General features: G+C 54.5%; 2 protein-coding genes and 1 long non-coding RNA gene across 3 annotated transcripts in view; 1 reads left to right on the forward strand and 2 right to left on the reverse strand.

Annotated features, from left to right (window-relative positions):
* Window positions 1-226, reverse strand: part of TP53RK (TP53 regulating kinase) — a 2464-nt gene extending 2238 nt beyond the window's left edge. Inside the window, 1 exon segment of the mRNA XM_029917240.1 lies at window positions 1-226. This exon segment is cut by the window's left edge and continues 20 nt beyond it. Within this exon segment, the coding sequence (XP_029773100.1) occupies window positions 1-166 (166 nt within the window). The 5' untranslated portion in view covers window positions 167-226.
* Window positions 227-6221: 5995 nt separating this feature from the next.
* On the forward strand, window positions 6222-21468 carry SLC2A10 (solute carrier family 2 member 10). The gene is made up of 5 exons (XM_029918230.1): window positions 6222-6336; window positions 13623-14903; window positions 15336-15458; window positions 17819-17954; window positions 20211-21468. Exons 1-5 carry the CDS (start codon window positions 6333-6335, stop codon window positions 20287-20289), a joined length of 1623 nt encoding a protein of 540 aa, XP_029774090.1. The 5' UTR covers window positions 6222-6332; the 3' UTR covers window positions 20290-21468.
* Window positions 20938-22162, reverse strand: LOC115274770. The gene is made up of 2 exons (XR_003901237.1): window positions 22063-22162; window positions 20938-21150 (listed from the first exon to the last, which is right to left on the reverse strand). It is a non-coding gene; the product is annotated as an uncharacterized LOC115274770 (long non-coding RNA).
* Between the last annotated feature and the right edge of the window lie 1345 nt (window positions 22163-23507).

Here is a 23507-nt window from a genome sequence, read left to right on the forward strand (position 1 = left end):
CCGCGCGGCCCTGGAAGCGGCCGCGGAACACGCGCGCCTCGGCGCCCTGCTTCACCAGCTCCAGGCCGCTCAGGAAGCGGCTGCTCCGCTCCCGGGCCGCGGCCAGGGCCTCGGCCTCCGCATCTTCGTCTTTTCCAGGGGCCGCCGCGGTGCAGGCGGCCGCCATGACTGCGCCCCGGCGCCACGGCTCGAAGCCCGTCGGCTCTTTCCGGAACCTGCCGGCGAAGCTCGGCAAACCCCGTACGCCGGCGGCCCGCTCCTGCGCGGAAGTGGCCCCGCCTCCCACGTCTTCGGCTATCTCCGTAAGCCCCCGGCCGCTCTCGGTAAGCCGCTCTTCGGCCTCCGGGACTCTCTCCTGAAGCGCGCGCGCAGTGAGCCTCCCGTCGGGCCTCGGTGGCCCCGCCTCCCAGTGGGCAATGGAAGAACTCCCGCGGGTTCTTTGGCTCTTTCCGGAAATAGCATAGATACCAATGGTGTCCCCTCTACTCTTAAAAGCGTGCTGGTTTGGGTGACGAGTTAGATGGCCACCCAGAGTGGAGGGTGGCGGGGAGTGGTAAGATTAGATATAAGATAGTTAAGGAGCAGTCGGTTAAGCATCGGATCTTGGCCCAGTCTTAGGACTCTGTGCTGACAGCTCCGAGTGCGGATCCTGCTTCAGATTCTGTGTCTCCCTCTCTCTCTGCCCCTCCCCCGCTGGTGCTCTGTCTCTTTCTCATAAATAAATAAACATCGAAAAAAAAATAAGATAGTTAATAAGGCCTCGATGAACAGGTGATGTTGGAGCCCCATGAATGGATGACTGGGAGAAGAGCATGCTGGGCAGAGGGAATAGCAAGTGCAAAGGCCCTGGGGGAGAAATGTACTTGGCACGTTTGATCACATCCTATTGGCCAGAACTCAGTTTCATGGGTGCCTGAAGCTGAAAAGGAAGCTGGAAAACATATTCTCTAGCAAGGCGGACATGAACTCGGCTAAAACTTTGGGAGATTATTACTGAAAGAAAATAGGGGAGGAATTAGAACAGGGTACAATTAGTAGACTGCCATAGTTTTGGTATTTTAAGCTGCAAGTAGCTGATTAGTCAACTAAATAGCTTACTTAAGGTAAACAGTAAGCTCATTTATTATCTGACGGAACATCCTTCAGTCACTTTTATTAATATTATTTATTTAGTTTATTTTTGAGAGAGAGACAGAGTGTGAGTAGGGGAGGAGCAGAGAGAGAAGGAGACACAGAATCCGAAGCAGACTCCAGGCTGTGAGCTGTCAGCACAGAGCCCATGCAGGGCTCCAACCCATGAACTGCCAGATCATGACCTGAGGCAAAGTTGACACTTAACCTGCTGAGCCACCCAAGGGCCCCAGGATCTGGCATTTTTGGCCTGTACAGACAGAGCCCTACTCTAGAAGCAAGGAGGCAGGGAGCTAGGCACAAACATTGTTTCTCTGAGGTGCAGATTCATCATCCTCAGAAGGAGGATAATTAGTTGTACTGTGGCAATTGCTGACCAACATTAAGATGTTGCTGGTGAGGGCATGGATGGCAGACACTCCGCATGTGTTCACTGTCCTCCTGTCATTGGGATCCAGTTTGAAATGCTGGAGAAAGGCCCTTTCATCCAAGGGTTGCCATGGCACCAACCCTCAGCTCTGCAGTCCGTGCTGGCCATTCACACACAGGGCGAGCCACCTTTTCAGACATCAGACCCTTTGTGTTGGCACAATGTGGTTTCCAGCACCTTTCATCTGCCCAGACTACTCAAAGCTCACCCGGAACAAATTCTATTTATAACATCCGGTTCCCCGAGTTTGTGGCTTCATTATCATAATTGTTAGTGTCCATATCACTGTCTCCATGGTTACCAAATCTGTCTGAACCCCTCCCCCCCCCTTAGAAAATCCACTGTGCAAACATTTACAAGTGGAAGGCTTGCTATGGTCAGACTGGTTCTGGCTCCTATGGCAGGAAAACCTAGCTTAAAACCTTTCATCGGCTTCCTATTGTGTTTAGGATTAAAGACCCACGAGGTCCTTCATGGGCCCCTATGTCCCTCTTCCAGGCTCATCTCCCACCAAGGTCCTGTTTGCTCTCTGATCTCCAAACACATTTGCTGTCTCACAGTCCCTCATTCTTACCAGGTTCCTTCATGCAGCAGGGCCTTTGCACCTGCGGTTTCCTGTGCCAGAAGTGCTTTTCCCTCCCTTTCTTGCCTCGATCCTTGGAGACATCTTTCATGCTCAGCTCCAATGTCACTTCCTCAGGGAGGCCCGCCCTGACTTCTCAAAGCAGAGAAAAATCCAACTTTTATAAGTTCTAGTGCCCCCTTTTTTTTTGCATTGTCATAGACTTTCTTATTTTTGTTTGTTTGTATGACTATTTTATTCGTGGCGGGATTTATTTCCTCACAGGCACGTGGCTTCATCAGAGAGAGTGAGTGAGAGATCAGGAGAGGATGAGCCAGACAGAAATCACCACCTTTTCTAACCTAACCTCTCAGATGACATTCGTCACTTTTGCTGTAAAGGAAATGAATTAGTAGGTCCTGCCCACTTTCAAGGGAAGCCATTTTTGAAGATGCTTACCCGAAGGACCAATTAGATCACTTCCTTTCTCATTTGGGGCAACAAATGAAGAAGGATTCTGTGTTCTCTAAGGGAGATAGAGGCCGACAGCAAGCATACACCCGCCCTCGTGACTTCAGTGCAAGCCGCAGAGATCAGCTAGGGACTTCAGGCCTTTTCTCTCTTTTCTTTTTTTATTTTTAATGTTTATTTATTTTTGAGAGAGACAAGAGTGTGAGTGGGGGAGGGGCAGAGAGGAAGGGAAACACAGAATCAGAAGGAGGTTCCAGGCTCCAAACTGTCCATACAGAGTTGGATGTGGGGCTCGAACCCATGAGCCGGGAGATCATGACCTGAGCTGAAGTTGGACACTCAACTGACTGAGCCCACCAGACGTGCCGTTTCTACCATATAACTTCTGTAGGTTATCTCATGGGACCGGAACAGCTCCGGCCTTGCCGTACAGGCCCCCATGTCACCAGTCTATCATAGCCACTACGTCAGGAAACAGAGGCATGAGTGGTGCGCTGGCCAACGGCTCCCTCCCAGAAATCCCGTGGGGGCTGGACGAACTGGAAGCTGAGCTCCTGAGTGGGTCTGCCAGCACTGTTGCTAAACAAACTCAGACTAACTTGTAGCAAGAGAAGCCAATAACTAGGGGCGCCTGGGAGGCTCAATCGGTTTAAGCCTCCAACTTCAGCTCAGTTCATGATCTCATGTTCATGGGTTCTGAGCTGATAAGCTTAGAGCCTGGAGCCTGTTTGCAATCTGTGTCTCCCTGTCTCTCTGCCCCTCCCCCTCTCATGCTTGGTCTCTCTCTGTATCCAAAAATAAATAAATAAATAAAAATTTTAAATTAAAGAAAAGAGAAGCCAATAACTCAAGAGACGAGGGTTTGGAGAAGAGAGAGGGGTACCAACAGGCAGCCGGGGATGTGGTGGGCTCCAGCCTCCACAACTGACCCCTCCCCCAACAAGATGGACACCTGGAGTTTCATAGGGGAAAGGTTCAGGGAAGTACTGACTGCAAGAGAGCCGGTGGAGAGTGTGTGCTCGTGAGAGGGGGTTGCTGTGCGTCTTGGGGGTATGGTCTCCTAGGTATCCCTTTGCTATCAGGGCTTTTCCAGCCTGGAGATCGGAGTATTCCAGTCATTGCAAAACATCTTCATCAGTGCAAGAAAGTGCAATAAGAAATAACAATGGGTCTCAGTTAGAGCCCGAGTTAAGGGTCTTGTCTATTTCTGGTTTTAACTGTTGGGGTGCAGAGTTGAGCAAGAGGGCTCGCTGACAGCCTGGTGAGAGTCCTAGGTACTCACAGATGAAGGAGCAATTGTCACGTGACAATGGCCACCCAGCCTCCTCGGGCTCTTCTCCAGGCCAGAAGGGCAGTAGAGCGTGAGGAGGAGAGCCCGATTTTCCCGGAAGTGGGCTTGACTCCCGGCTCAGCTGGATCCTGGTGTGTGTTGTCTGTTGTGTAAGCAGCTTACCGTACCTCCCTTTGCGTCAGCTTCCGAGTCATAAAACGGGAGTAAACTGTAATACTTACTGTCTCGTGAAGCAGTTGTGAGGGTTAACAGTGAGCTAACGCATGCAAAATACTTAAAGTATATAATGGTCACTTAATAGTTTCATGTATTGCTCATGTTATTATCGGGCATGATAATTTACTCCAGCACTTTGCACCTTAAAGACACCCATTCATTATACTCATGGAATTTGTGGGTCCAGAATCTAGACTGGAGACAGAAGGGATGGCCTGTCTCTGCTCTACAATGTCCAGAACCTCAGGTGGAAAGATGTGATGGCTGGGGGGACTGGGATCATCTGAAGGCGTGTTCCGGAAACAGGTGCTGGACAACATCAAGCCGAGGACTAGGCTTCTTCACAGCATGGCAGCCTCAGGGTGGTTGCACTTCTTAGAGGCTCAGGGCTCCAGGTGTGAGTGTCCCGGGGACCCAGCCTCAGGACTCACACAGGGCCACTCGGAGCCACGGACTGGTTGAAGCCCTCACAAGCCCACTTAGATTTCAAAGGAGGAAACAAAGAATGTTAGGGCTGTGTTTGCAAACTGCCCCAGACATTATTATTTTCAGAACCGAACAAGGGTCCCCCGGCCCAGAAGGAGTTGTTGATATTTCTTTTTTGCTGAGGTGGCTGTGTGTGTGTGTGTGTGTGTGTGTGTGTGTGTGTGTGTGTTGCACACACACTCCCTGCGGGGGGAGAGTGTGGTTGCGGCTGCCCATGGATGAGTGTGTTTGTGTGAACACACATTGAGACTTTGGACAAGCCTGCGGCCATGTGAGTGCTGACCTTAGACGTGCATTTTTGCTTGAGAATTAGTGGGGTGTCCACAGCCTGGCTCCTTTCTAGAGCTCCAAGCTCATAGATGGAATTACCTGCCTACCTATTTCCACGTGGATGCCTAATGAGGACCTTGACTGCCACACAGACAGACCCGACCTGAGCTGCTCCTCTCCGGGTCGGTAAGTCCTTCTGGAGTCAATCTGCCATCTGCCCACTTTTCTCCACTCTCTTAGCCCAAACCAGCCTCTCTCTCTCTCACCTCCCAACAGCCTCCATCCCACGGGTCCCCCCATTTCTGCCCTTGCTCCCTGTAACCTACTAGACGTCTCCAATGCTCTCTGTGTCCCTTGGAATGAAATCCACATTCCCTGCCCTGACCTCCCGAGGCCTTAAACAACCTGGCTTTCGCCAGCCCCTCGCTTGGGCTCCGTCTCCTTCCACTCTTCCCACCAGCCCCTGTGCTCCAGACTCAGGCTTCACTTCCGTTGTTCTTTATCCCCCCCCCCCCTCGAAAGCTCCCTCCCTGGTGGCCTTTCTCTGGAAACTAAGGTCTCAGCCCAAATATCCCCCCTGAGGGCAGCCGTCCCGGATGCCACTCTGGAACAGCCACCTGCACCTGTGACCTGGCGGCCTGGCTTCCTCCCTGCCCAGCCTTCACCACTTCATCCATGGCTCCTGCAGTCAGACGTCTCTCCTCCTGCCCTTGGAAAGCAGACTCCACAAGAACACACACACACACACACACACACACACACACACACACACCTGTCTTGTTTGGGCACCTGGGTGGCTCAGTCAGTTAACCATCTGGGCTCAGATCATGATCTCATGGCTGAACCCCGCATCAGCCTCTCTCTTGCTCTCCTTCTCTCACTCTCTCAAAATAAATAAACTTTTTTTTAAAAGTTACCAAAAAACAAACCAACTCTGTCTTGTTCTTCCAGCCCTTGGCTAAGGGGCACCAGGGTGTCTGTGGCGACAGAGAAGGTGTCCCCACCCAACTTTCCAATGAATGGGCAGGGAATCTAGGGAGTGTCTGAGTGACTGAACCGGGTACGTGAGTATCCGTGTCCGTGTGGGCACATGAGTGTGTGTGTGTGTGTGTGTGTGTGTGTGTACACACGCTGGAGAGGCCAGACTAGTTATGTGGGAGCCGCAGGGAGCACTAAGGCGGGGAGCCTGTGGGGGTCCCCCACAGCAGGGGTGACAGTGGGCGGGAGCCAGGAGGAGCGCGGGAGAGGGGGGGACCCCAGCCAGGCCTGGCGTCCCAGGCGCTCCTAGGTCCCGCCTTCCTGCATGGGGGACCAGGGCCGCGGGGCCGACGTGGCGGGGAGGAGCGCAGGGAGGAGGGCCCTCCGCGGCCGGCCGTGGAGGGCCGGAAAGTTTGTCGGGCGACAGAGGCGGGGACTCCGGCGGGGGATGCGCGCCAGGCCCGGCGCCCCCCGCTCCCACGGGAGTCTAGCTCACCATGGGTAAGTGGAGATCGCGCGCTGCCCGCGGGGAGCCCCGGCGACCCAGTCCGTGCGCGCCCTGCCCCCCCAAACCACCCCCCCGGGCGGGGAGAGCGGCCTGGCCCGGTGCTGGGAGGTGACTTGGGGGGGGGGCGCACTTCCTTTCAGGCTCCTTTCTGCGAGACAAAAAGTGACCTGAGAGTGCTCTTTACGTGACACCGGGCTGCGGACCCAGGGCAGGCCCTCCGCTCCTATTCTGCAGATAAAGAAACAGAGGTTCCAAAAGGAGCAAACTCATCAGTTTGCTGAGCCCTTCTGTGGCCAGGCCTCCCGACGCAACAGGGGCAAAACCTCTGCTTCCAGATACTCAGGAGGCGGGAATCCAGCCCTGGGGGTGGGGGTGGGGGTGGGGGTGGGGGGCGTGGGAGGGGAATAGGGGATTTCTCTGTTGCTACTGGGGTCAAGGATTTCCATTTCTCTCTCTGGATCCAGAGCCTCCTGTGGTCGCTCAGTCGTTCCTCCCTCCACCATGTGGCAGGGGCTGGGGACACAGGGGTGAACAAAGTGGACGGTAGTCCCCTCTTCCACAGAGCTGAAAGTCCAGCTGAGAAGCTGGGCAAGCAAGCAAATGAACAAAGTAATCTCCAAGAGGGATACATTGCCTCGGACACAAAAAATGAGGTCACATGATAATGGTGAGGGAGGGAAGTTCTTTAGGTCAGTGGATAGCGGAGGATAGATAACACTGGAGCTGAGACATTGCTCAGAAAAAAACAGGTTTGCTAAGATCTGGAAGAAGAGCTTCTAGGGGGAGGGATAGTAAGTGCAAAGGCCCTGAGGCACAAGTGAGCAGGCATGGTCAGGCCAGTGTAGCCGGAGCACTGTGGGCAAGGGGAAAGGGTGGGAGGGAGGTCAGAGAGTTAGGCAAGGGCTAGACTGTGTAGGACTTCGTAGGCCATGGCGTTTGGATTTTATTCCAAATGACAAGAGAAGCTGTAGAAGGCTTGTGAGCTTGGGGGGGGCGGGGGGGGGGAACATGACCCTAATTATGTTTTAAAAACTCACTCTGGATCATTCTGTGGAGAATCATAATAGCTAACAGTGGCGATAAGCTAGACATGCATGCAAGGCAGAAAGGACTAGTATCCAGATTTGTAGATAGGGAAGCTCAGAGAGGTGGAGTGAGCTGCCCAAGGTCACACAGCTGTGGAGTAGGAAAGCTGGAACGGAACCCCAACACTTGGGCTCCAGTCTGCATCCTGGACCACTGTGCCGCCCAGCCTCTCGTGCAGTCATGGCACAAGTAAGTGGTCACCAATTCCAGTTCTGACTCCAGAGTCCGTGCTCGTAACCCTCAAGGCACACTGCCCTGGAGCCTGAGGGAAGCCTAGGCCCAGAGAGGTCCTCCCAGGAACACTCAGCTTGACCCTGGTCCCTTGCACCTGCCCCTCCTATCCTTTTGCTGCCTCCTAAGTGAGTTCAACAGCTCTCCTAAGGACAGAGCTGGGGCTTGGTGGGCGTTGGGAGGAGGCAGGTACCAACTAACTGGCACTGGGCTCTGTCCTCCCCAGAGACCCCAGGCTGCTTTCCCGGGCTCCCTTTCTCAGGGGTTGGGTCCCGTGTATAGACCTGGGGTCCAGCCCCCCTTCTCCCACTTCTGGGTCCATCCTCTCGTCAACCTCCCTGATCCCCGGCTTCCTCTTCTATGAAACGACCCACGTACCAGACGTGTATCCCAAGGCAGCCGTGAGAATGACAAGCAAATGAACAAAAAGTGCTCAGCTCGCCACCTGCCCATGGTCAATGGTCACTCCGTGTGAGCTTTTCCAGAGTCCCAACACTCTGGAGTCAGGACTGGCCAAGGTGAGCCTCTGCGCTGTCACAAGGCTGCCACCTCTGGAAAATGTCTTCACCTCTCTGTGCCTCGGCTGTTTCATCTGTAAAATGGGAATGACAGCAGGGCCTGGGTCATAGGTTTTCTTTAGGGATTAAGTCAGCTGCTACACACAGATCGTCCAGAAGTGGCGATCGGGCGGGCTGTGGTGAGTGCGCCTTATGGATTTATTAGCTGCGTTGGGGTTGGGATGTTTGGAGCCCAGCCTTCTGGTGAGGGTATTTGCATAGTTCCGGTTTGCTCTGTCTTCTCTCTGGAGCTTCAGGGAAAACCTGGGCAGATCTGGGAGGGACCCAGCGCATTGTGACTTCTGGCTGAGACGCTGTTTGAGTGTCACCCACCGGACGCTGCCTGGGACTTGCAGCTGGTGACACACAAACCCCACAGGTGACGCCCTTCCGCTTCCTGCACTCCTGCTCCTCTCCCTGGGAAGCCCCGTCCTCCACAGGGAGGAGTCTGAGGGAGGAAGGGATTTCCTCCAGCGTGAGCCAGCTTCATGTACAACCTATATAGAGACCGATAGTTCAGAGAAAGGGAGAGCGGTTCCCAAACCAAACCCAGGCTGGCCTCTGACTTGGGGGACCAGAGTCAACTCTCCTCTCTGTGGAGTGTGGCCCTTTCCCTAGACCTCTCCAAATCCCCAAGAGTCAAGATCCTTTCTCTCTGGATTCCCTAAGCTCCCCAGAGTTCCTGCATTCAACTATCTGTTTACTCAACAAGTGTTTGCTGAATGTTAGGAACTGTCCTTGGCCTCACAGCTAAGGACAAACAAACAGTTCCTGTTCCTTTGTGGCCAATATTCTGGTTGGGAGAACAATAAGTATGTAAAATATATGTTCTTTCAGAGGGTGAGAAGTACCACGGAGAAAAATAAACAGGGAAGGGCCTTAGAAGTGCCGGATGTGAGGGGCACGTGGTGGCTCAGTCTGCTGAGCGTCCGACTTTAGCTCAGGTCATGATCTCATAGTTTGTGGGTTTGAGCCCCGCATCGGGCTCTGTGCTGACAGCTCAGAGCCTGGAGCCTGCTTCAGATTCTGTGTCTCCCTCTCTCTCTGCCTCTCCCCTGCTCACACTCTGTCTCTCTGTCTCTCAAAAATAAATAAACGTTAAAGAAAAAAGTGCTGGATGTGATGGGGAGGTTGCAGTGTTCAGTAGAAGATCAGGGAAGGCCTCAGGAGAAGGTGATGCTTGAGCCAAGACCAGAGGGAAAGAGGGAAGGGATGGAGGGGGAGGGCTCTCCTGGCGAGCGACAGCTGGTAGAAAGCCTTGAGTTGAGTCCAGGAGAATGAGGAGGAAATGCAGGGAAGCTGGCATGGAGCCAAGAGAGCACGGGGCGGATCCTACAGGGCCTTGAAGGCCTCCATCCGCACTTGGGTTCTTTTCAGAATAGGGTGGGAGCCTTAGAGGGCACTGAGCAGAATGACAGGCTTTCACAGGAGCCCTCTGGCTGTCAGGGAGCGTTAGGTTGGTATGTATGTGACACAGCCCCCGGAATGCCACGTGGTGGCCCCTCCCTAGTCCCCAGCTCAGTCATCGGTTCACTTGCTAGACATCTTACAGAGCCCCTCTTGGCCGGCAGCGCGAGGCTGGGGCTCAGGAGCACAGACAGGGAGTCTCCGTCCCTGCCCTTCCCGGTTTAATAAGGAAGACACACCAACAACCTTGGGAGGGTGTAAGCAAATGAAGGGGGAACGCAGAGTTGGTTGGGAGTGAAAAACGTGGCTTGGAAAATTGAGGAAGATGTATAGGAATTAGCCAGGGCCTTCCTTGAACTAGTTAAGCAAAAAAGAAAGAGAGAAAGAAAGAAAGAAAGAAAGAAAGAAGGAAAGAAAGGGAGGAAGGAAGGAAGGAAGGAAGGAAGGAAGGAAGAAAAAGAAAGAAAGAAAGAAAAAGAAAGAAAGAAAGAAAGAAAGAAAGAAAGAAAGAAAGAAAGAAAGAAAGAAAGAAGAGAAAAAAGGTAGTCACTGAAAAGTCCATGGCCTCAGGCACGGGACTCCCCCACCCCCACCCCACGGGGTTGGGGGGCGGGGAAGATGGCCCCCAGCCGCTCCAGGCAGGTAAACTACTAGCGAAGCACCCTCAGTGAGCAAACACACTGGCCCAGATTCAGCCAAGTGTCTTTCATCACTGCCCAGGTCCTGGGAACCTGCTGGTTGATCAGATCTAGGTCACGGACACCACCCTGGACTAGGCAGTGAGGGTGGGGGTGGTCATTTCTGCCCAAACCAGGAGCCTGAAAGACAAAGGGCAGGGAAGAGCAGAGCCCCAACAGAGGACAGGGAACGGGTGCCAAATACCAGACACGTGCAACTCAACATCCCTCCGGGAGGGGATGGTGAGCTGGGACCAGGCTGTGTGGGCCTGTGGGGGACGCAGGCGGTGCAGGAGGGACACACAGGCACGAAAATGGATGGCATGTGCTGGGAGCCCTTTGTGCCGGGCTTGTGGGAGGCAGGTGGGAAGGTGGGGACACAGCTGGGAGGGAAAGTGACTGGGGAGTTTGGCTAGGGGCCGCCCGTTCAGGTAGGGCGTGGGATGACATGCAACGGACAAGCAGGCGCTGGGAGCCACTACGGAAGGGAATGTGGCCCCCTAGTCTTTCTGATGCCCTCACTCCCTGGGGCCTCTCCTTCGTAGTTCCTCGGGACACTGTTGTTTCACTATGCTTGTGACTTGGGTTTCCCCGAGAGCTAATGCGGCTGTACTGCCCCTCCCTCTCTGACCCTGCACCCCTGCTCTTCCTCACCCCCACCTCCCTTGGATGGTCCTTTTGCTCGAAGTCAGTTCAGCAGAGCTGTTCAGTAAGTGGGTTTGGGAGTCAGACGGATGAGTGTCTGAGGCCTGATCCCATTGCTTCCCAGCTGCGAGCAGAGTCTGGGCCTCATTTCCCCACCTGTAACGTGGGGACGACTGCACCCGTACCGCCCGGGGGCGGTTATGAGGACGAGTTAAGAGAAGGCGCTGAGGTCATCCCATAGGGGAGATGCTCGATCAACGACACGTGTCAGTATCACTGTTTATTTCATTCGGACTGCGTTCTGGTCTTGCCACCATGACCTGACTCTGCCTGAGGCTTTTCCCAGCACAACTTGTAGACAGTCAACTTGGCCTCTGGGTCCCTTGGCTGGGTTCCCTTTCAACTCAAGAGGAAGTGAGGAAACGGCAAATAAATTCTGTTTTCACTTGATCTTTTCACACGGCCTAGAAGAACCTTCCCTCCTGCCAGTAAACTCCAGGAACCGAGGGAGACGGGGCAAAGGGAGGTGAGGACCGGGCAGGATCTGAATAGAGCAATCTTGCTAGGGGGTCTGTGGACGGTCATGAGCAGGAAACGCAGGGCCGGGTAGGGAAAGGTCGGGAGTTATCTCCCAGGGGGCGGGGTCAGAGGGAGAAGGGGTACAGAAATGGGGGATGAGTCTTTCACCTATGAAACTCCTTCCCCAGCACAAAAATCGCCTAACGGAGAAGACATAGGAGAGAAGAGAGCAAAACCATAATCTGCCAAGGTTTTGTGAATGAGTGGTGAAGGGTGCAGAGTGCGGAGTCAGACCGCCTGCCTGGCTCTGAATCCAGGCTGAGCCACTTTTGACCTTAGAGAGGTCACCTCACCTCTGGTGGTCAGTTTATTCATTCATAAAAAATCTAAAAGCCCACCACGTGAAGTTATATTAAGTCGAATGTATTACCTCCCTGAAAATGCTCGAAGCAGTGCCTGGTCCAGAGAAAACACTCAGCGGATCTGGCTGTCATATTATCAGTGCTCTTGTTAGGTCTGGGGTGGGCAGGGGTGAGACAGATGCTGCTGGAATAGTCTAGATGCATCTAGAAATACCTAAGTTTAAGTACGTGAATTAAGAATTAAGAGTAACTGGGGCACCTGGGTGGCTCAGTCAGTTCGGCATCCGACTTCAGCTCAGGTCATGATCTCGCTCACAGGCTTGAGCCCCGTGTCGGGCTCTGTGCTGACAGCTCAGAGCCTGGAGCCTGCTTCCGATTCTGTGTCTCCCTTTCTCTCTGCCCCTCCCCCACTCATGGTCTGTCTCTCAAAATAAATAAACATAACTGGGTGTTTTATGGAAACCAACTTGACAATAACTATAAAAAATAAACAAATGTTAAAAAAAATTTTTTAATGCGGTTCCTTAATCACACTGACCACATTTTAAGTGGTCAGAAGTCACTATGCAGGTGACTACTGTGGATCACCTCTCTCTGCCCAGCTCAAGCCTTCAAAGACTCGCCTCCTTCCACTAGGAATGAAATTCATTATCATCATGATCTGAAAAGGTCCATGTGATCCGGCTCCTCCCTCCTTCTCCTGCCTCCCCTGACCTCTTTGCCGATAGCACAGTGATTAAAAGCCTGCCCTCTCTGGCTCCCTGTGCCGCCACTTGCTGTGCGACCACGAGAAGGTTTCTTAACCTCACTGAGCCTCGGAGGCTGATGCTGACAATAAGATGTTATAGGATTGTGGTGAGAAGTCAGTAGTGCGCGTGACTTCTTTAACACACTTATGGCCATGTAAGCACTAGCTGTTCATGTTAATGGTTATTGTTCAACCACACCCAAAACTGTCTTGCCTCCATGCTTTTGTTTTTGCTGTTCCCTCTCTAGAACATTCTTCTCCCAGATTTTACATGGCTTTCACCCTCAGTTAATTCAGATCTATGTTCAAATCTTCCTTCTTCAGAGAAGCCTTAACCAGCTGCCCTATTTAAAACTGAATTCTTTCTTCATGTTCAATCCACTTTCTCTGCTTTTTCTTATGACACTTATCACCATCTGAAGGTATATACATATATATACCGTCTGCCTTGCTTTACTAGAATGTCAGGTGCTTGACAACACCATGGTACTGCCAGCCCCAAGGACACTGTTGGCATGTGGTGGATGCCAGATAAATCAGTATTTGAATGACTGGATGGATGGATGGATGGGTAAGTGTGTGAATGGGTACAGAAGGGATGGAATACAAAGATGGGCCGCTGACTGGCAGTATTTGTGGAGAGATGCCCCAGTAAATAAATGGGTGATGAACTAAGGGGTATATGAATGGACAAATGGATGGATGAATATGTGGTAGATGGAGCAAATGGATGGATGGAGGAGTGGATGATGAAGGGATGGATGAATAGATTGGTTAATAAGTAGATGGGTGAATAGATGAATGGATCAATAGGAGAATGGCGGTAGATGGATGGAGGGGTGGCTGGGTGAAGGAAGGAGTGGATGGATGGGTGAAGGACGGATGGATTAAAAACTGAATGGATGGGTAGGTAGGTGGATGCACGGGTGAATGGTGGAGCAGCTGGAGGGACAGATGGAGGGGGTGACAGATGGCGGGAAAGCTGAGTGGATGGCTGCTCCAGCAGGGGCCTTCCTGAACTCTGCTCCCGCCGCTTTTGTTTTCCAGGCCGTCCCCAACTGCTCCTACCCCTGTGCGCCTCTGTGTCCTCGCTGGGCGGCCTGACCTTTGGTTATGAACTGGCGGTCGTATCAGGCGCCCTGCTGCCGCTGCAGCTCGACCTCGGGCTGTCGTGCTTGGAGCAGGAGCTCGTGGTGGGCAGCCTGCTCCTGGGGGCTCTCCTCGCGTCCCTGCTGGGCGGCGTCCTCATCGACCGCTATGGCAGGAAGGAAGCCATCCTTGGGAGCAACCTGGTGCTCTTGGCAGGCAGCCTGAGCCTGGGCCTGGCTGGCTCGCTGGCCTGGCTGGTCCTGGGGCGCGTGGCGGCCGGATTCGCCATCTCCCTGTCCTCCATGGCCTGCTGCATTTACGTGTCAGAGCTGGTGGGGCCACGGCAGCGGGGAGTGCTGGTGTCCCTCTATGAGGCAGGCATCACCGTGGGCATCCTGCTCTCCTATGCCCTCAACTACGCCCTGGCCAGCGCCCCCGGGGGGTGGAGGCACATGCTCAGCTGGGCGGCGGCCCCTACCCTCCTGCAGTCCCTCAGCCTCCTCTGTCTCCCCTCCGGTACTGGTACCGGTGTCACGGCGCTCAAGGACCTCATTCCTCTCCAGGGAGGTGAGGCCGCTGAGCTGGGCCTGGGGAGGCCCAGATACTCCCTTCTGGACCTCTTCAGGGCGCGGGGCAACATGCGGGCCCGGACGGTGGTGGGGCTGGGGCTGGTGATTTTCCAGCAGCTAACGGGGCAGCCCAACGTGCTGAGCTACGCCTCCACCGTCTTCCGGGCTGTCGGCTTCTGTGGAGGCTCCTCGGCTGTGCTGGCCTCCGTGGGACTCGGTGTCGTGAAGGTGCTGGCCACCCTGGCCGCCATGGGGCTGGTGGACCGGGCGGGCCGCAGGGCCCTGCTGCTGGCTGGCTGTGCCCTCATGGCCATGTCGGTCAGCGGCATAGGCCTCGTCAGCTTTGCCGTGCCCATGGACTCCGGCCCAAGCTGCCTGGCCATGCCCAACGCCACTGGGCCATCAGGCCTCGCTGGGGACTCGGGCCTGCCAAGGGCCTCGACTCCACTTCCGCTGCCGACAGCCCGTGAGAACCAAGGGGAGCCAGTCTTGTTGACCTCTGAGACAGTCCAGCCTCACCCCGGAGCTGGGGACCCCCCAGCCCCTGCTCTGCCGGCCTTGAGCCCTGTGTCCCCGACACCCCCTACCCCAGGGCGTGGCCTGCTGCCCTGGGCCGCGCTCGTCTGTATGATGGTCTTTGTGAGCGGCTTCTCCTTCGGATTTGGACCAGGTAGGGGAGGGGTCTCGTGCTGGTGACTCTGCAGCGGAAAGGTTGGGGATTGTGTCCGTCAGGGTCTCAGAGGGACCGCAGAGGTGGCTTGAGTGAGAGGCCAGTGAAGTTTCTGCTGGCCTTGCCTCCTTGCGGGCCGTCCTTCCGATGTTGGGGCCTAATTTCCTGATTCTCGTTTTTTTGGGGTTTTTTTCTTCTTATAAAGGCCCCCAAATTATTTAAGCATCAGGCCTCAGAAAACCTGACTGTTACCCCTGGATTGATCACTCAGGGTTTACGCGAAAGGGGTTCTCACCGCGGTAGGAGGGGGAGGCAGAGGGAGGAGTGTGTGTCGGGCCTGACACTGTTGTTGGGGGCGCTGCCCGCTGGGCCGTGGTGCTGGGCTCCGGTCCCCGCCACAGCCCGCTCGGCTACCCTGCGTCCCTGTCCTAGTGACCTGGCTGGTCCTCAGCGAGATCTACCCTGTGGAGATCCGAGGCCGAGCCTTTGCCTTCTGCAACAGCTTCAACTGGGCCAGCAACCTCCTGGTCAGCCTCTCCTTCCTCGACCTCATCGGTGAGTCCTGTGACCTAATTCCGAGGGCCCCTTCCTTCTAGATCGGGGAAGCCAGGGCTTCCGGGGCGCAAGTGCCAGGAAGCCCAGTGCAAACCAGTGTATGAACCAAAGGGAGGATTTTTGTCTTAAATCACGGAGGAGAGTGGCCGGCTTCAGGGCCCCCCTGACCCTCGGGCTGCCACCAAGCTGTCACCAGCTCCCCCTCTTTCTGCTCTGCCTGGTGGCAGAGGCGACCACCTGCACATATCACAGCTGGGCACCCCCCATGGAAGGAGAGCATTCCTTTCCCCGTGTTCTTACCCAAGCCCTGGGATGGGCTCTTGTTGGCTCAGCAACGGGGCGTGCCCACCCCGCCTGGACAGCTGCAAGATTCTGATGCCCGGCGGGGGGGGGAATACCTCCCCCTGGAGCCCGGGTGGGTGGGAGACCGCTCCACCCTGCCGCCTGGACTGAGGGTGGCTGGGAGAGGGTTCCTCAAAAGATGCTAGGTGTCAGGGTGCTAGTATCAGGTATCAGCCAAGGGGGGAGGAGAGGCTGGCAGACAAAGACAAGAAGAGACATGACCATGACCTTCGTGACCTTCTAAGCTTCTACCTCATTCCAGGCCCCATCAAAGAGTAGGCCGGCTTGACTGACAGGTGGGAGTTGGGGCTGAGGAAGGAGGAGCTGAAGCCATCTGACTGGTGGGGGATGGGAGGGAACAAGCCTCCGGTGGGGGGATGGGGGACTCTGAGCGTGGGGCTCTGGTACCCCCACAACAAGTCCATGTCCTTCACCGTAGCCCAAAGGTCCTTAACATTAAAGCAGGGGAGTTTTTAAAAAATGTCCTACTTGTCGCAACAGAACGATTCTTTAAATCAAACTTGGTGCAGAATGGAAAATTCTCTGGGCCCGATAACAGGTGCCCGTCTACACCCACACTAGTGAGAATGTGTCTGAGAGTTGTGCCCTTTTTTATTCTAAACTAGCTCAAACAGGCTCGTGCCCACCTGCCAGCAGCCCTTCCCCCAGCTAGTTTGGGTGACACTAGGTCTTCCTACCTGGCAACTGGACCCAGTCTGAGCTATGGGGGAAGGGAGCGGGAGAGGGAATGTTCTGGGCCCAGAACACCCCGAAGGGACCAGGGACCTCTGAGTGGCTGAGATGCTCCTGGTCCAAGACCACTGGTCACTCGGGCCAGAGTGGGAAGGACTCCTTCACTGTGAGCCCCGAGGCTCAGTTCTTAGGGCTCAGTTATTTTCCTACTTTCCACAGCCAAGCGTTTCCTCCTCAAAGGCACCGCCACCCCACCCGGGGGCTGTGGGAGAAGCTGGTGGAAAAATCCGCCCCCTGAGCCTGTCCCCCAACCTGGTCTTAGGGAAGCCAGGCTGCTAACTACTGCCTCAGCCTTCAAGCATCCCCTTTCTGTGGAATAAATGGGAGAGAAAGGGAGAGAGGGAGAGGGAAAGGAGGGAAGGAGGGGAGGAAGGAAGGAAGGAAGGAAAGAAGGAAGAAGGGAGGGAGGGAGGGAGGGGGGAAGGGAAGGGAAGGGAGGGAAGGGGAGGAAGGATGGATGGAAGGAAGAGAGGGAGGGAGAAGGGGAGGGGAGAGGAGGGGAGGGGCGGGGTTGTGGAAATTGTGTCACACCCTCACCAGCCCCATTTCACATGCGTGCGGGGCAATGCGTCCTTCCCCAGGCCAGCAGGTGGTGAGAGCACCAAGCCCTCCTGACTCCCAGGCCGGCTCTCTCCCTGCTGGGATCGGGGTGAAGTGGAGGCCAAGGGGAGGTTGCCCAGAGGTCATGGCCTCTGAGGTGAGAACCATAATGGCTCTGGAACATTATCCGTGTTTCTGCCTCAACACGGCCCTTCCCTCGTGGTCTCCGACCCCCGGCTTGGGCTGACAGACTTCAAAGGAGCAAGGGTCACCGTGGGGGTCCCGCTGCTGGCCCTGAGACCCTGGCCCTCCCCAGAGGCTTGGGTGAGGCTCGGAAGAGGCCGGGGCAGGGGAGCGGTCTGCGAGTCAGACAGGTCACGTGAGCTGAAACTCCATCCCCTGGATGCTCCATTCATTCACCCAATAACCAGTTTGTGGAATTTCTGAGGATTTGGGGTCGGGGGGCGCTGGGCCTGTGGGTGCGTGGGCCTTCCGGAACAGACAAGACGCCCTGGTCCGTGTTCGGGGGTCTGCGCCCCCGCCTCCGAGAGAGCCGCGCCTACTCCCGCTCCGAGATGTTGAGCTGACCACTCGTTGTGTCAGACAACTCAGCTCAAACATCTGGAGAATTCGCTTCCGGTGGACTGATTTTCAGGGCTCGGCCTGGAAGCCGCTGGCTGGGCCGGGCCGGGCCCCTGCCCATGCTCCCGCCCTCCTGTTCCCAGGCACCATCGGCTTGTCCTGGACCTTCCTGCTCTACGGGCTGACCGCCGTCCTCGGCCTGGCCTTCATCTATTTATTTGTCCCCGAAACAAAAGGCCAGTCGCTGGCGGAGATAGACCAGCAGTTCCAGAGGAGACGGTAAGAGGGGCCCGGGCCTCCGGAAAGAGTCACATCAGATCCAAGCAAGTCCATTGAGGATCTAGTCCTCGAACTTTCCTTTGCAAGAGAGTGTTTTTCTCCTCTTCCTGGCCCTTTTAGGGCCTGGATGCTGTCAGTTTTGTCTTGTCTTCATAAGGAGCCGTTTCCCTTGAGTTGTTGATTTCCTACAGCAGAATTTCATTTGACTCTGAGGCCCGGCTCATGGGGATTTTAAAACCATGCCATTATGGAATCACATGAGGTTAGAATAGCAGAGGCCTAATGCCCCAGAATCTAAGAATCATAGAAGCATAGAGAAAATTTTATAATTGTGGCCTTTTAAGGTCACACACAAAGAATTGTGGACTTAATCTACTCATTCCGTGGATGTTTATTAAGTCCCTACTATGTGCTAGGCAGTGTCCGGGCCTTTGGAAACAGGCATTGAGTGACAGAGAAAAATGGGGAAGGTTCTAGGTCCATTCGAGTGGAGAAGGGGGACAGAAAATAAGCCAATCATTGTTCAGCCATGATGTGTTGCTGAAAGAAAATGAAACAGAGTGAAATCTGCTGAGAAGGCCTGATTGGCAGAGAAGGGGGGACCGAGAGGCAAGGTGTTGTGACCAGAATAGAGTGGGTGGTCAGAGAGGGGAGGCCTGTCTGAGGAGGTGCAATTTCAGTTCGTGAGAAGGACACAGCCATGTAAAGATGAGGGGGAGGAGCATTCCAGGTAGAGAGAACAGCAAGTGCAAAGGCCCTGAGGTTGGGAGTGCATCTGGCATATGCAAGGAACAACAAGGAAACCAGGGTGGCAGGAACAGAGGGAGGGAGGGGGCCAGGAGGAGAAGAAGATCAGGTCACTGAAGCCGAGAGGAGCTTGATCATGTAAGGTCTTTAGATCATAGAGAGGAGTTGAGAATCTTACATCACGGAGCCTTGGGCCATTCAAATAAGGGAAGAGAGGAAAAGGGGCATCAGAAGGGACCTAAAAACACTATCATTCTACGTGTCCTTGGCAAATGCCCCTGGTTACTTCTTGTAGTAAAGGGAGGTCCCAACAGCTGACTGGCTGTTCTATTCCTGGGAGGCCCTAAATGCTTAAAAAAAAAAAAAAGTCATTCTAATAGTGAGTTAGAATTTGCCTCCTGTGGCTGCCTGGCCTGGCACGTGCCACCGGGCCTGGTCCCAGAGGGGACGCAGACATAGTCCAGTGTAAAAGCTTCCCACCTGCTCCACCCCACCCCTGACGTTCTCTGGCAACGGAGCACCCCCCCATTTGCTGGATGACCCCTCAGCCCAACCCTATAGGTTAGGAAACAGACCTGGCTCCTTGGAACAGGGCTGGGGGGGGTGGGGGGAGCCATGCTCCCAGAGGCCATCCAGGGTCCCAGGCTCCTTCTCTCCGCTCTGCCATCTCTTGAGATCACCTTTCCTACCCAGCCCAGGGCCGTGAGCCGCCACAGTCCCAGAAGAGGGGAGGGCAAGAGGGGGACACAACTGGAAGGACGCACGTGTCACTCCCACCCGCATCCTGTGTACAGAGCCTGGCTCCGCCCACCTGCAGGGGAGGCTGAGAAACAGGGGCTTTAGGGGGCCTGAGGGCTCCAATGGTCGAGTGTCCAACTTTGGCTCAGGTCATGAGCTCACGGTTGGTGAGTTCCAGCCCCACATCTGTCAGCGCAGAACCTGCTTTGGATCCTCTGTCTCCCTCTCTCTGCCTCTCCCTGCTCGTGCTCTCTCTCTCTCTCTCTCTCTCTCTCTCTTTCTCTCTCTGTCTCTCTCTCTCTCTCTCAAAAATAAACAAACATTTAAAAAAAGATTACAAAAAAAAAGAAAGAAAGAAACGGGCTTGAGTCTGGGGAGCCACGTGCCCAGCTAAGAATCCAGGCTACTCTTACTAGGCTTAAGGGAGGTACAGACAGTAGGACCCACTGGAGTCCCTACCATAGGGCTTTCTTGGGAGAAGATTACAGACCCGCCTCTGGGATGAGGACCTAGGGAGGCAGAAAGGCAGGTCAGAGCTTTGGGGTAAAGCAGGACATAACTGCAGCTGAGGGGGACGGGGTGTCAGGCCAGCAACTTGAGGTCACATGGCAGGGGGGGGGGGAGCCGGAAGCTGAGTCTGCCCTGGCCTCAGGAGGAGACATGTCCAAGTGTGGGGCTGTGACAGGGTCTGGAGGTCATCACTTCAGTCCCTGACATCAGAGACAGAGAGAGACAGAACCCGCCCCCCGTCCCCCACTCTCTGCTTGACAGGTTCACCCTGAGCTTTGGCCACTGGCAGAGCCCTGCTGGCATCCCGTATACCCGCATCAAGGTCGCTGCAGACCCCTGAGGACTCCGTCTGCCTGGAAGGTGCTGGAACCATGGCTTTAGCAGACAGTCTTCGGCTTCCTGCTCGCCTGGCTCCTGGATTCGCAAGTTCTAGGTGGTCCTGTAAGAGCCACTCCTGCTTTAGAAGAGGTCTGTTTGGCCCGGGGTGAAAGAGGAGAGACTTTGAAAACCTAGAAGTCTTCATTTTGAGTCTCAGGCTCTGAGGGTCCTGGAGGATCTGCCTTCTTGCCTCAGTTTCCCCATTGTCTCTGCACATCCCTGCAAGACCTATCTTGACAACATCCCATAGAGTCTCCGTTGCTCCGTGGGCTTTCTCAAAGAGCCTCCAGGGAGCGAGTCCGGGAAGGAAGTCTCTTCTGGTATCACCCCCAAATCCAGATGAGGATATATTATATTCTCAGCTCTCTCTTTCCCTCTGGTTGGGACTTTTGGGTGAGGGGAAAGCCTGCTTTTGTCATTTGCTAGCGACTCAGACTGGTTGACAGGATACTTGAGTTCTAGTTCTGCCCTCTGGTGTCATTGCTACATGACCGTGGGCCTCAGTTTCCCCGATACATACCATGGGAGAGCTGGACCAAGGAGTCCTTCAAGATCACATCTGATGCCGATGAGCTGGAGTTCTAAATGTGAATACCACACAGCCCTGCTCTCAAGTTGCTGGCCGTCTCTTTAGGGGATGTCAGTTTTAATTAGGGGAATGGTAAATACAGTTCCAAAATCGTATGCACTAAAATCCAAGAGCTTCCGGGGTGCGTGGAGCAAGCCCTGCGAGCTGTTTCCAGGGTGGTGCCGAGACTCTGCAGAAAAAGCCTGGACATTGGTGTTGCCTCCGTCTCTTGGCAGCCAGCCTCAGTTTCCACATCTACAGAATGGGGATGATTGGGCCCTGGGGGTGTATTTAACCCCTGTCTGACTGCAGGAGGGCCTTCATCTGGCCCCATCCAGCTAGTCAGGGCCTGGGGAGAGGTTCTGCCCACCCTCCGTTACCCAGGTCCCCCCCGCCCCTTGATACACTGTTCAGGGTCAGTCTCCGAGGGGTGAGTCAGAGATTAAGCAAGGAGCTCAGTCCAGGGGTCACCAGAGGAAGGGCCTGGCAAGAGTGAGTTCCGGGGCACCCGGGTGGTTCCGTCGGTTAAGTGTCCAGCTTCAGCTCAGGTCATGATCTCACAGTTCATGAGTTCGAGCCCCGCGTCAGGCTCTCTGCTGGCAGCACACAGCCTGCTTTGGATCCTCCATCCCCTCTCTCTCTGCCCCTTCTCCGCTCACACGCTCTCTCAAAAATAATAAATAAAAAATAATAAAAAGAGGGGTTCCTGGATGCTGAGGGAAATGAAGAGCTGAAGCAGATCCAAGGCGCTGGCGTGGATCTTGGTCACCTGTGCCTGCTCAGCGCCCACAGGACTCCAGCCCCTTGGCTTCTCTTCTCTTGTTCTAGACGCTTCCCTTGTACCCAGTGGTGTGCAGGAGGCCCCCTCATCCTAGCTTGTGAGAGCCCTAAGTTTTCAGGCTGTTAAACACAGCCATTTAGAGAAATTAAATTATTTAAGCTCAGACTTCGATACATTCTATTAAAAACAAAAGTAATAAATACTAAAAACCCATCACTTCCTTGTTTCACTACATCTCACTCCGCTCTAGACTTTCCTTACGGATCTTAGGAGAGACTGGGGCGATCCCAAGCCCCTCGCAATCTGCGATCTGTACAGAACGTCACGTGGTCACATAAAGCAGCGCACGCGGGGGAGGGTCGCGGGGCGGGGCTTGGCGTAAGAACCTGAAGCGGGAAACGTTGGTAATGCACTTTGCAGGCGTGTCTGTCGTGTCTGCGGCTGGCACGTGGTGGCACTAACAACCGAGGGAACATTCTTCCAGTATTCGACCGCAGTCACCCTACGCAACAAACACGGTGCTCACGTCACCGATGAAGGCGTTCTCACCTACATTGTCATCGGTGTACTGTCGTCTTACGCATGAACATAAACAAGGATTTCAGCATTTCCTGTCGAAACTACACTCGTTCTTTGGGGACGTGGGGGCCCCTTTGTCGCTGGGTGTTTATTCCTAGTGTGATTTTGTCAAGTCGTGCCTAAGTTGCAGCGATAGTTGGCATTGGAGACGATAATTTTGCAAATAGTCTGAAACATCCCTCTGAGGGAATGAGTTGGCTGTATGCAATTTGTAATAAAGAATCCTTACAACCAAGTGTTGTCATTCTTTGTGATTTTGGTGCGACAACCACGTCCTTTAGCACAGTAAAATTTGTGCGCGCACACACACACTTGTTTTCCTGGAGAGTCGTTCTTAAACGTTTACACGTTTACGGGCACACCGAGCCTTCTATCTGTCCTTATGGGCGGTTCAGATCCAAATCTCTCTACAAGCTTCTCACCTCCCCTTTCCCGTCAGCAGAGAAAATGCTTTTCTCTAGTCTTAGACCGGATCACCCCCTCCCCACGTTTGGGTCAGGGTCGTAAACTCAGTGGTGAGACAGGGAACGCAAGTGGGGGGAGCCCGTTGTGGCAAGGCCGCTGGGGAGGAGTGTGGTCTCTGGAAACAGGCGGACACAGGCTCTCTCCAGAAGGGACGTCTGACATGCAAGTCCAGCTGGTGGCTGCCGCGGAGGACTGTGGGCCTGTTGTGGCCTGACCATCTGGATTTTCAAGAAATCCAGAGACTCGGACTTGGGTGCAAAATTTCCTGATTTGTTACTAGTGACAATTGATTCTTAAGTGAAAAATACCATTGAAGGGCAGCACACATGCCTGTGCCTAACTCAGGGCCTTCTGTGGGTGCCTGGGTCCTTGATGCCTTTGCCTCTGAGACCTCCTTCCTCTGGATTCTTGGGGCTCCCGGCTTCATCTCTGTAAAGAGTCACGGCTTTTGGAAGTCAGTGCCAGGCAAACTGAGTAGCCAGAGCAGCACGGATTGAATAACTCGGAGGGAGTGTTATTGAACATGGAGGAAAGCGTCGTGGAGGGAAAAATGGTTCGTGTCTTGAACATATCGTACCAGCACAATTAGGTGTGTGACTTGGGTAACTGCTCATCTGTATAATGGGGAGGCTGCTACTTAACTATGCAGAGATGATATGTATCAGTTCAGAGCTGGGCCCGTAGGAGGCGCTCAGAGACGGTTGAGTCCCAGCAGCCTCCAGGTGCGTGTGGCCCTGGGTGAGGAGGACAGTGAGCGGGGAGACAGAATAGCACCAACCTAAGACTT

Source organism: Suricata suricatta, chromosome 12 (assembly GCF_006229205.1).
Source record: "Suricata suricatta isolate VVHF042 chromosome 12, meerkat_22Aug2017_6uvM2_HiC, whole genome shotgun sequence".
Classification (NCBI taxonomy): domain Eukaryota; kingdom Metazoa; phylum Chordata; class Mammalia; order Carnivora; family Herpestidae; genus Suricata; species Suricata suricatta.